The sequence below is a fragment of the Raphanus sativus genome, unplaced genomic scaffold, assembly GCF_000801105.2.
Source record: "Raphanus sativus cultivar WK10039 unplaced genomic scaffold, ASM80110v3 Scaffold1750, whole genome shotgun sequence".
NCBI classification, from domain to species: Eukaryota; Viridiplantae; Streptophyta; class Magnoliopsida; order Brassicales; family Brassicaceae; genus Raphanus; species Raphanus sativus.
This window is the reverse complement of record NW_026617059.1, coordinates 8633-19591: the sequence shown is the minus strand read 5'-3', so window position 1 is coordinate 19591 and position 10959 is coordinate 8633. Positions and strand designations below refer to the sequence as shown.

Genomic DNA, 10959 nt, shown 5'->3' with positions numbered 1-10959 from the left:
TTAGATCTAATATATAAATATCAAAAATATATAATATATTAGAAGTTGTCCAAAATATTTAAAATTATATAAAAATAGTCAAAAGTAAATGTCTAAAATAGCTATATAAATATATTATTTTATATATTGTAATAAAGTTAAAGTATATAATAAATTTATTTTCTTTTTTAAATAACTTAAAAGAGTTATCTGAACCAGAACCGAAATCTAATAAAAAATTTATAAATATCCAAATATGACTGAGATTTTTAATTCCAAAATTATAATAGATCCGAACCGAACATGATTGGATCTGAATGCCCACCACTAGTAGAAAGTGTTGTCTAAATCACACTTTATAGTTACAAAGAATATTATGTATTTAATTCAAACTAAATTTCATTTTATAGTTCTTTGTGGTCATATTTTTGAAATAGGGAAGGCTTAGATTTGTGGTCATATGAGTCTGAAATATATGTGAATTATAACAAAATAGTTGGCGATTTAGGATATATAATAAATTTTATTGGTTAGTGCCAATATATGAATTATAGTTGAGATCAATTGCAAAAAAATTGTGATTAAAAATATTTGTGTTAATTTTTTGAAATATGAATGATACAGATTTATTGGCCGCTTATATAGGAGGATAAATCTCATATGAATCGATCTCTGAACTAATTCTTATATTAGTTGATTACAACGAAAATTTTTAGAGAGTAACAAATAATAAAAATTAAGATATGTGTAGTATTTAATATTAGGAGCAATTTTGGAGAATTATTGCTTTAAATTTTATTATGTACCACAATGAATGTTTCCACCAAACAGAAAATACGATTGTTTTTTTTTTGGTAATCAAAATATGATTGTTACGGCTGCAAAGTTATTAATACCGCAATGAACAATCTTAGGGGTGGGGGGTTAGTGGGAGTAGTATTTTTATAGAGTTGGCTGATTCTAAAAATCAAGAGATTTGTTAAATTTGTAAATACTTCTAAAGAGTTTTTCCTATTTTAAAAGTTTATGAAAATAACCTAGTTTAAGGATTTTAAGAATCTAAAGGAAATATACAAGATTCTTGAAGTTTTGTTTTATAAGTAAAATTGTGTAGAATTCAATTCTTAATAACACTAGATTTGATAGAAACTTAGAATCATTAAACGCCAAACTTTATGAATAGTAAGAGATTTTGTAAGTCATTAAACAATCATCAAACCAATAATACTAGATTTTATTAAGATTCTTGGAATCCACCAACGCATAACAATAGAATGTGAGAATTTTAACAATCATTACAAATTCATATCTCACTAACAATCATTAGTTATATGCAAAGTATCTGCATGAGTTGTTTTATATTAATGCTCAAATTATTTTAGGAAATTAATACATGGTAAAGTTAATCATAGGTATGTTTATTTAATTTTTCAGTGGTATTGAATTGTAAATATTTTGCAAGTTTAAGGGTGAAATTTAATTGATACTTCTATTTTAATAATATAAATAGATGTTGGTTGATATTTTATAGGTAGTACTGTGGCAAATAATTTTTCTTTCTCCAAATTTATTATAATTCAATTATTATTTATATCGTTGTTGAAAATTATTATAATATATTTTAAATAGATTTAAAGATATTTTCTAAAGAAATGAATATATTGATTTTGAAAATTTTCTATAGCTTAATATTAGTATTTTAAGTTTTTATAAAAATAATATTTTAACAAAAATTATAGGTACACAAGAAAACTTACAAACTAATAAAAGACTAAAATTGAAACATCAATTAGTTTTAAAAAATATATCAAATGAGAATCAAATAATTATTGTAGAAAATTGAGAAACTTAATTGTTCTCTAAAATTACGTTATTTCGTTTGGCAAGTATTGTCTCGAGCTCTACCAGTAGCTAAGAATCTTAGGGCACGTGGCATACATGGTGACCTCTGGTGTAGTATTTTTGGTGGTGAGGAAGAAACTATTAATCATGTTTTTTTTTGAATATCCACCGGCATTACAAAGTTGAGCCTTATCCAGAATTCCTTCCTTTTCAGAAGTTTTTCCTACAACATCGGTTTTCACTAGTTTAGACTATCTGTTTTGGAAACTGCCAAAGAAAGTTGATTCAGATTATTTCCATTGATTATGTGGTATATATAGAAAAATATAAATGATAAAAATTTCCAAAATAAGAATGGGAACCCTAAAAAAATTATGCGTAAAGCGGAAGTGGAAAGCACACTTTGGACTGAGACGCAAATACTGATACATGAAACTCATGGGCCTTTCCAGCCAATGGTTAATTGGCAATCATTAGGGGCTACCAGAATTTGTTTCCTGGACGGGGTTTGGAGGGCGCAAGATACATTCACCGGATAGGATTGGTACTGTCCACGAACGGATTCGAAGGATGTTATGATGGGAGATATGAATCTTCGACGAAGTCTATCACCTTTACATGCAGAATGTGAAGCTTTGATTTGGGCTATGAAATGCATGAAGACTCTACAGTTCTCGAACATAGTATTTGCAATGGATTATTCTTAACTGGTGAAGATGGTGTCTTCTCTTGAAGACTGGCCGGCGTTTGTTACACACATGGAAAAATTTTACCGCAGTAAGATTTTATTCCATAATTTTACGATCAGACATATCCCAAAGGCATAAAATACATTGGCGTACAACCTTGCACATGGTCGAGAAATTTGCCTTCAGCTATGTTATATGTTGATTCATTACCTTTAGTTTGGTTTTCTAAACCGGTGGTTTCCTAGACGTTTAGCCAAATATGTTGTCAAAAAAAATAAGAAGAAAATGAATAGAATATGGAAGCCGAAGAAAACTAGAATTTATACAAAAAAATACAATATAAATAGTGAAAACTTTAAAAGCAAAGGAAAATATATTAATTAATCATCAAGAAAATATTAACTATTTAATGGATTTACTTTTGTTGACAAAGTTGAATATGTGTAACTAAAACAAAAATTTCTCTGTAATTGAATTGACGTTTTAGTTTTTTTATTTTATTTTAAAATATCAGTTTAATTAAAATATTTTTTTAAAAATATAGATGATAAAATTATTAAAATAACCAAAAAATTATTATATATTTATATATCAATTTTAAATACAAAAATATTATCTATCTGAAATATAAAAAAAAACCATTTTCTAAAAATCCTAATACTATGTTAGCTGTATAATTTGAAAATTATGTTATAACTTATAAATATAATATATGCTAAAACAAAATAAAATAAAATTGTTTGATTAAATAAAAAATTTAAAATAAAATTCTGCTGGTTAGCGCGGATAACACTGTGTTTGTAATCATTTTTGGATAGTTGGTTAATAATGATTAATATCTTAGTGTATATGAAGAGCAATTTCTCTTCAATTTAAGTACTGTCTTCAATTAACTTTTAATCTATTGGTATATTTGGTAAATTGAGTCTTTTAAGTTTGACTGAAAATATGATAACTGCCTAAGTACCATTCAACAACCATATTAACTCACAACTTCAAGACATTTTGTTGACCAAAATAAAAAATCAATATATTTCATTGACCAAAATAAACTTCGACATAAGAGCATCTTTATCCTTAAAACTCATTAGGGTCTCTTAATCATTTATTTAGTAATAAATTTGTGTTGAAAACTTTAGTTAAGAGACACCTAAATTGTTGTCCTCCATTGCAAGTTTCTTAAATAAAGTTTCTTAGAAAAAATTGAAATAACTTGAGAAAGAAGAAACAAATTGAGAAGGAAGAACAAAGACTTGTGAATACACTTTCAACGTAACTACAACAATACAATATACATGTGCTAAACAAGAAGAAAACAAGACCACAGGTCAGAACCAATGGCAAACTGACCTGCACTGCTTGTTGGCATGGTGAGGCAGTGACAAGTCTTGCGTGTACTTGTTCCATTGTTCCTAATTCCACCTGCAATTATCAGTACCATTCACTCCACCAGAAGACTCATCAATGTCAAAGTACGAGTGATGTCCTTCGGTAAAAACAGAGTATATGAAGACCATCTCCATGTCACTCGGGTATGGAGTCTCTGCATCATATAAAAAACAGAAAGCTAATGAGAGCTAAGTAAAATAAAAACTTTAAATGTAAATGTTTTTTGACAGACCTCTGATCTTCTCGAGAAGTTTACTTTCAGTAACACAAGTTTTCTCAAGCTTCTTCTCAATATTCCGTTCCCATAGCTCAACAAGACCATTCATCGAACATACGTTTCCAGGCAGCCTTAAGGTACAATGTCTTGTTCAGTGTTCTAGAATCATCAATAGTTTTGATTGTAAACACTGCAGCATCACCGTGTGCAGCTCCTGACCTCTTGGGATGATGATTTTTATCTTTCTTGCAGAAAGGAACAACGTTGAGCAACGCAGTGTCATCAACCATATCAATCTTCATAGTCCTGATCCCAACAAAAGCATTGTCCTTGACTCTCACTCGCTCCACTTTAGATCCATTCCGTTCTTTCCGAGCGTCTCCACAACATCTTCCTTCTTCCTGAAGATAGTTCCCGTTTCGATCTCAGCCAACAGTCTTCTCTTCTCAGCCTCCAGAAGTCTCTCAACATGGGTGGAATCATCTTGTCCCTTCTTCTCAGAGATACAAACAACAACAGACCCATCAGTCTCCCTTGTGCACATCATCTTGTTCAGCAGACGTTTCCTTGATCTGTTTCAGCTCAACCTTATCCTCATCAAGAAACGAGGAGCTAGCTTCGGATACAGAAAAGACTCCGGGACAATCAACATCCATCATCGCCTGGGCTTCTTTCTCATGTAAAGAAACGACCTTTATCGAGTCTTCAGACGAAACTTCTCCAGAAATCGAAGCTTTCTCTGAGGAGGTTAGCGGGTTTGCACAAGACAGTCAACGGAATCAGATCTCGTCGTCATCACAAAGAGCGAGAGTAAAGTGAGAGAAGAGAGACGAGTGAGAACAAAACCCTTGAAGGAAGAAGAACTGCAATCAACTTGAAAAAAAAAGAGATGAAAGAGATGAACGCCCAAAGGACAACACGTGTTCCTGAATACGTCTCTTGTGGTCTTGAAATAAGAAACGTTCTTTCGTATTTCATCTAATTTTCATTTTCTTTTAATGTCAATAATAATAAAAGACGGTCGTTAAAGACCGCGATAATGATGCTCTAAGAACATATGTTGGATTTACAGTGGTGTACACTTTGACAGTAACTGAATACTAAAAATAAAATGAAAAAAATAATAATAATAAACCACACAGCGAGATTTTAAAGACCAACAGAGATGAGAATGAGAGGCGTGCCTTCCACGCCTTATTGATGTTTTTTTTTTTGAAATCTTTTCTGATGATAATTATCTCTAGTCTCTGTTTTTCCGAAACGAAATCTCTCTTTTTATTTTCAGGTAATCTAAGAATTAGGGCTTCGTTAATCTGTCTTCAAAAGTTAAATTAATTCTCCTTTATTAACCAGAAGATTCGTCTTGCACTTTGTTGCATGTTTTCTGAAGGTACGACATGTGTTATTTTGATAAAAACAAATACGATGAACAAGATTCATATCATGAATTGATCTTTGTAATTGTGAATTCCTGGTAATTGATTTGCGCAGTTTCGTGGCAATATGGTGGATGATGATAAAGTTTCCAACGACTTTTCTTTACTTCTTGATCTCAATGAAGATTCATCAACGCCTTTCAATAACAGTCTCGAATACGATTCATCCATTCTTGATCTCCTAAACTTGGAAGATGGACGAGAGACACCAAATCCATTTATTGAATCTCTGCATGCTCCACCACAAGAAGATCAACATATTTTAGCTGAAGCAGAGCCACCAAAGGTTTACATCGCGCCAAGAGTCATGATAAACCACGAGGACTCGTTTTCTCTAGACTCTCGAATCGACAGCATAGAAGATGCAAGGATTAGTTTGCCGGATTCACCACCTAGAGGAAGCCAAGATGTCGTCGGTCTCTCACGTCTTAGAGTTCCTGTCTCACCAAGAGCTTTTGTGCATCCGAGAACTTCTGGATCCCCACGTTTTGGGTCACCCACGAGTCCTGTTTTGATCGATACCACTGCCCCGTTCGAATCCGTCAAGGATGCAGTTTCAAAGTTTGGTGGGATCACAGATTGGAAAGCACATAAAATTCAAACAATAGAGGTTTTGTTTCTTTACTTTTTGCAGTTTTCAACAGTCTCTTGGTTCTTTTAATTCATTATACTTAAGTCTTGGATTGGATATGATTGTTTCCAGAGACGAAAGACAGTGGATCAAGATCTTGAAAAGATACAAGAGGATATGCCTGAGTACAAGAAACAAGCAGTTGTAGCCGAAGAGGCGAAGGAGAAGGTTATGATGGAGCTTGAGAGAACAAGGAGTATCGTCGAAAAGCTAAAAATGGAGCTAGAAAAGGCTGAGAAAGAGGAGCAACAAGCGAAACAAGACTCTGATCTTGCGAAGCTGCGTGTGGAAGAAATGGAACAAGGGATAGCTGACGAGTCGAGCGTAGCAGCCAAAGCGCAGATAGAGGTGGCTAAAGCGAGGCATTCGTCAGCGGTTTCCGAGCTAAGAAACTTAAGAGAGGAGATAGAAACGGTCTCTAATGAGTACGAATCTCTGTTGAGAGAAAAAGAATCGGCAGAGAGGAAAGCAGAGGACTCTGTTATGGAAGCTAAAGATGTAGAGAAACAGATGACGGGTTTGTCAATAGAGGTGATCGCCACTAAGCAGTTATTAGAGTCAGCTCAAGCGGCTCATCTCGAAGCTGAAGAGAAGAAATTTGATGCAGCCATGGCTCGGGACCAGGACCTTTATAACCGCGAAAAGGAACTTAAAATGGTGGAAGAAGAGATCGAGAGGCTTCAACAAGAGATCCATGCGGCAGACGATGTGAAAATCAAACTAGAGACTGCTTCTGTACTTCAGCAAGACCTGAGGGCCGAGATACCGGCTTACAAAGACGCAAACGGTAAGAGAAACAACAGTGACATTCAAGCAGCGGTTGATTCGGCCAGGAAGGAGCTTGGAGAAGTTAAATCAAACATCGATAAAGCGAACTCTGAGGTGAAAACGTTGAAGATAATTGTTGGATCATTACAGTCGGAACTCGAAAGAGAGAAGAAAGATCTCTCGGAGACCAAACGTAGAGAAGCTCTTTCAGTTCAGAGAAACGGAGAAGAGGCAAGAGAGGAGAGATGCACAGAAATAGCCAAGAAGTTGCAAGAAGCTAACGAGGAAGCAGAGGAGGCAAAGTCGCTTGCCTTAGCTGCTCGAGAGGCGCTGAGAAAGGCGAAGGAAGAGTCGGATGAAGCGAGAACAGGAGTCTCTGCAATAGAGAGTCAGTTAGCTGAGGCCAAAAGGGAAATGGAAGCTGCAAAAGCTTCTGAGAAGTTAGCCTTAGCTGCGATAAAAGCGTTGCAGGAGACTGAATGTAGTAAGAAAATTGAAGACATTAGTAGCTCACCAAGAAGCATAATAATATCAGTGGAGGAGTACTATGAGCTAAGCAAGAAGGCACATGAGGTAGAGGAAGCAGCAAACAGAAAACTAGCAGAGATTGTCTCTCAGATCGAGGCGGCTAAGGAAGAGGAATCAAGAGTCTTGGAAAAGCTAGAGGAAGTGAATAGAGAAACAGCTTTACAAAAAGAAAAATTAAAAGAAGCAATGGGGAAAGTAGAGAAGGCCAGAGGTGGTACAGTTGGTATGGATCACGAGTTGCGAAAATGGAGTTCAGAGAAGAGCCCCAAGACTAGTCCAGAGGGTGGTGGAAAGGAGAATCATGACTTAGGCAAGTCCAAATCGGCTTTACATTCAGCAACATCATTTGCATTTGGTGAACAAGGAAGCAACAATGTTGGAGATGGTACTAATGTGACACCTGAAACAAAGAAGAAAAAGAAGAAGTTTTCCTTGCTGCCAAAAGTCTTCATGTTCTTGTCAAGAAAGAAATCAAACAAGTGAACCAGACTCCAGTATTGGGTTTTTATTTTGTTATGATTAATGTTAAAAAGAGTGGTTAGATTTGTTGTACTTTTTAAAGGTAATTGATACACTTCTCCAGCAGTATATTGAACTTGCTACATGAAATGTAACTAAGAAGTAGAGGTGAAGAGGGTTTGAATGATGGTCTTATGCCACGGATTAGAGAGATGCTCGACAAGGTTATCGATAGGACCAGTGTGAGTGACAGAGGCTTGGACGAAGAACCCTAGCATCGCCATCATTGCTAGACGACCTGTTACAATGTCACACATAAAGTTTACAGTATGAAACAACCAAAATGATCAGTGAAATTTATTACCATTCTTGATCTCCTTAAGCTTCCAGTCATTAGCGTTCTTGATATCCTTCGCAAGTCCTAGTGGATTCAAGAGCGGCCCTCCAGGATATCTAAAAGCCAAAATCAACTTAGTTTCTACACAATGTTTAAACATTAGTGAAGAGTTTTAATCACGGAAGAAACGTTACCCGGGCTCGAGCCCTTCGAGTGCTGCTTCAAGTCCAAAGAAAGAACCTTCTGCGGCTTGAGATCCTGGTGAGACGAAGTCCATATACCTTTTGGTCTCAGCAAACCTATGAAACAAAATATGATCATTCTGATCACTGAGCTTTCTTTGGTTTAAAATATGGAGATAATTATATACAGAGATAATTTTATTTTATTACCCCATGAGTAGAAACTGTACAACAATGAGAGTCTTTGTGCTGGCAAAATCAAATTTCGTTGCTCCGGCATCGTACCAAACCGGTAAGTTGCTAATCCCTGTGGTACGAAGTAGCTATATGCAACCATAACAAAGCTGTTGGTTAGTCAATTTTTCTTGGTGAGGTTGCAATATTTAAAAACTAAAGGCAATGTTTGAAGATATACATCTGTGAAGAGAATTCCGGCAACACCAAGCATGGCGAAACGAGCATGGACAAGCTCTGCTTGAACATACCATTTCAAGCTTTTCGGATCTTCTCCTAACCCGAGCGGGTCAAACCCGTAGTCTCCAGCTAACCTTTTTATTTAAGATAAAAACAACAAAAGATTTGGTCAAAAAGCTTTTCTCTGTTGAGGAAAGACAGAAACAGAACGCACTTTCCGTCGAGGTAAGGTGGAGGTTCGAGACCAGGTAGCCATGTGGCACGTTGTTCAATGGCTGCCGTTGGATTGACGCTTGGTCCTGTTACGGCTCCAACGGATGAGATTCGTCGTTGTTTTGTGATGACGGCTGAGGAGTCACGACTACGGATAAGAAATCCTCCGGCGATTCCTCCGCGTAAGAAGACAGACATTTTCTCTGTTGTTTCTTTGTTCTTTTTGGCTACGTTGTTTCGGCTCTGACACTGTTATCTCCAATTAGAGGGTGAAGAAGCTAAAGTACATTGTCCACAGAAAATAATAAAATTTTAAAATCTGTAGAGAAAATTTTGGAAGACGGTGAATCGTCGTTGGATATTATATATTCCCTTTTAAAAAAAAATGATTCCCTTTATTTTGGATAGAGAACATTTAGAGTGTGTTAAAAAAAAAGAAAACATTTAGAGTCACAGTTTAGAGGTTTATCACTAAAGACTATAAAATCTTATAAAACTAGACAAGTGTTTATAAAATCACTAAAATGGATAAAACTTTATAAATCTTTTATAATTTAATTATACATTTTTAAACTCTTACAACTAATTTATAACCCTCTGAAATTAATTTATAAATACTTATACATTATTATTATTATTATCAAATTTATTAACTTTTACAAATATTTTAATAAAATTTATAAACTTTTACAAATATTTTAATTAAAATTTTACAAACGATTAATAATTTTTATTAATGATTTCACATGCCTTCACAATTCCTACTACATTGCTTATTAACTTTTATATATAATTTGTAAGTTTTTATAAATTTCTCATAATTTGGGGTATTTTAGATCTATTTAACGATCAAGATTAATTCTCAATGAGAGGTTCAGTTCACAACTATATCTTCTCTGGTGATATGCAGATGAGCATGAAAGCATGTATCTCTATTCGTAAGGGTGTCAAAATGTGTTGGCTTTCCAACCCAGTCTTCTTACCACCTGACAAAATTGTCCTAGACAATCTTATAATAAGCATTACACATTATTTATATTTCTTGTAAAAGTTAATAAGTAAAGATTATAAATAATTGTATGTACCTTTATAATCTCTTATATATTATTTATGAATATCATTACTGATGTTAAAAACTTTTAATCTGATTTTACAAAATTTTAAAATTATTTTTGTAAGTTTTAATTAGGGCTAAAGCTCCCAACTATAACCTCTTTCCATCCAAAGTATATGAAGTTATAGGCTGAGGGTAGGGTGACATAAATGGTTTGTAACTTGATAATTTAAAATGTTAAAATATTAGTGTAAGGTTTTGCTTCCTATTTAAAAATAGTTGAGGGGTTTTATAACTAAAAACCTTTTAACTAATTATCAATTAAATAAAAGCAAGCAAACACAATTTTACTAATATACTGGAAGTAATAGTAGCTAATTAGCTTATGATTTTATGAGTTTATACACATATATATAATACTTTTTATTTATGTAAAAACATTTCCTGCTATTTAATATATTTTTGGTGAGTCAATTCTGTCACATGTTTTGATAGAACCGTATTTTACAAACTACGGATTACTGAATATTGTAAAAAATAAAAAATGATAATACTATACCAAAGAGTAAGAAAAGGATGATACAACTGCAGAGGCGAGATTATTATCTTTTTCCTTAACTCAAAATACGTCTCGTAGTGCGACGGTTCGATAACGTAATGAGTCCCAGGATACAACTGCAAACAATCTTTTGAATTTGCGTCACTCTATAAGAAGCCTGGCGAAACTAATTTTGTGTTGTACTCTCAGACACAAAAGAAAAAAATAAAACATAACTATTCAAGAGAATTTTGTTGTTGCTCATATCAATGTGTTCGTGTGT

At 33.9% G+C, this 10959-nt stretch overlaps 2 protein-coding genes and 1 long non-coding RNA gene across 3 annotated transcripts; 1 reads left to right on the top strand and 2 right to left on the bottom strand.

Moving 5' to 3' along the window:
* Positions 1-3747: 3747 nt before the first annotated feature.
* Positions 3748-5114, bottom strand: LOC130504713 (uncharacterized). Its single transcript, XR_008941372.1, has 2 exons — positions 4132-5114; positions 3748-4053 (listed from the first exon to the last, which is right to left on the bottom strand). It is a non-coding gene; the product is annotated as an uncharacterized LOC130504713 (long non-coding RNA).
* Positions 5115-5277: 163 nt separating this feature from the next.
* On the top strand, positions 5278-7962 carry LOC130504711 (protein WEAK CHLOROPLAST MOVEMENT UNDER BLUE LIGHT-like 2). The gene is made up of 3 exons (XM_056999337.1): positions 5278-5506; positions 5608-6162; positions 6256-7962. The coding sequence occupies exons 2-3, from the start codon at positions 5620-5622 to the stop codon at positions 7960-7962; spliced, it is 2250 nt and encodes a 749-aa protein (XP_056855317.1). The 5' UTR covers positions 5278-5506; positions 5608-5619.
* Positions 7963-8002: 40 nt separating this feature from the next.
* Positions 8003-9403, bottom strand: LOC130504712 (photosystem I chlorophyll a/b-binding protein 5, chloroplastic). The gene is made up of 6 exons (XM_056999338.1): positions 9086-9403; positions 8873-9005; positions 8668-8780; positions 8470-8574; positions 8303-8391; positions 8003-8236 (listed from the first exon to the last, which is right to left on the bottom strand). The coding sequence occupies exons 1-6, from the start codon at positions 9280-9282 to the stop codon at positions 8094-8096; spliced, it is 780 nt and encodes a 259-aa protein (XP_056855318.1). The 5' UTR covers positions 9283-9403; the 3' UTR covers positions 8003-8093.
* Between the last annotated feature and the right edge of the window lie 1556 nt (positions 9404-10959).

Coding starts and splice junctions, on each gene's coding strand:
- LOC130504711 (XM_056999337.1), top strand. CDS start 5,620: ATGGTGGATGATGATAAAGTTTCCAACGACTTTTCTTTACTTCTTGAT. Junction 6,163..6,255: donor ATAAAATTCAAACAATAGAG/GTTTTGTTTCTT, acceptor GATTGTTTCCAG/AGACGAAAGACAGTGGATCA.
- LOC130504712 (XM_056999338.1), bottom strand. CDS start 9,282: ATGTCTGTCTTCTTACGCGGAGGAATCGCCGGAGGATTTCTTATCCGT. Junction 8,575..8,667: donor GTACAGTTTCTACTCATGGG/GTAATAAAATAA, acceptor TTTGTTTCATAG/GTTTGCTGAGACCAAAAGGT. Junction 8,392..8,469: donor CTCGAAGGGCTCGAGCCCGG/GTAACGTTTCTT, acceptor TTTGGCTTTTAG/ATATCCTGGAGGGCCGCTCT.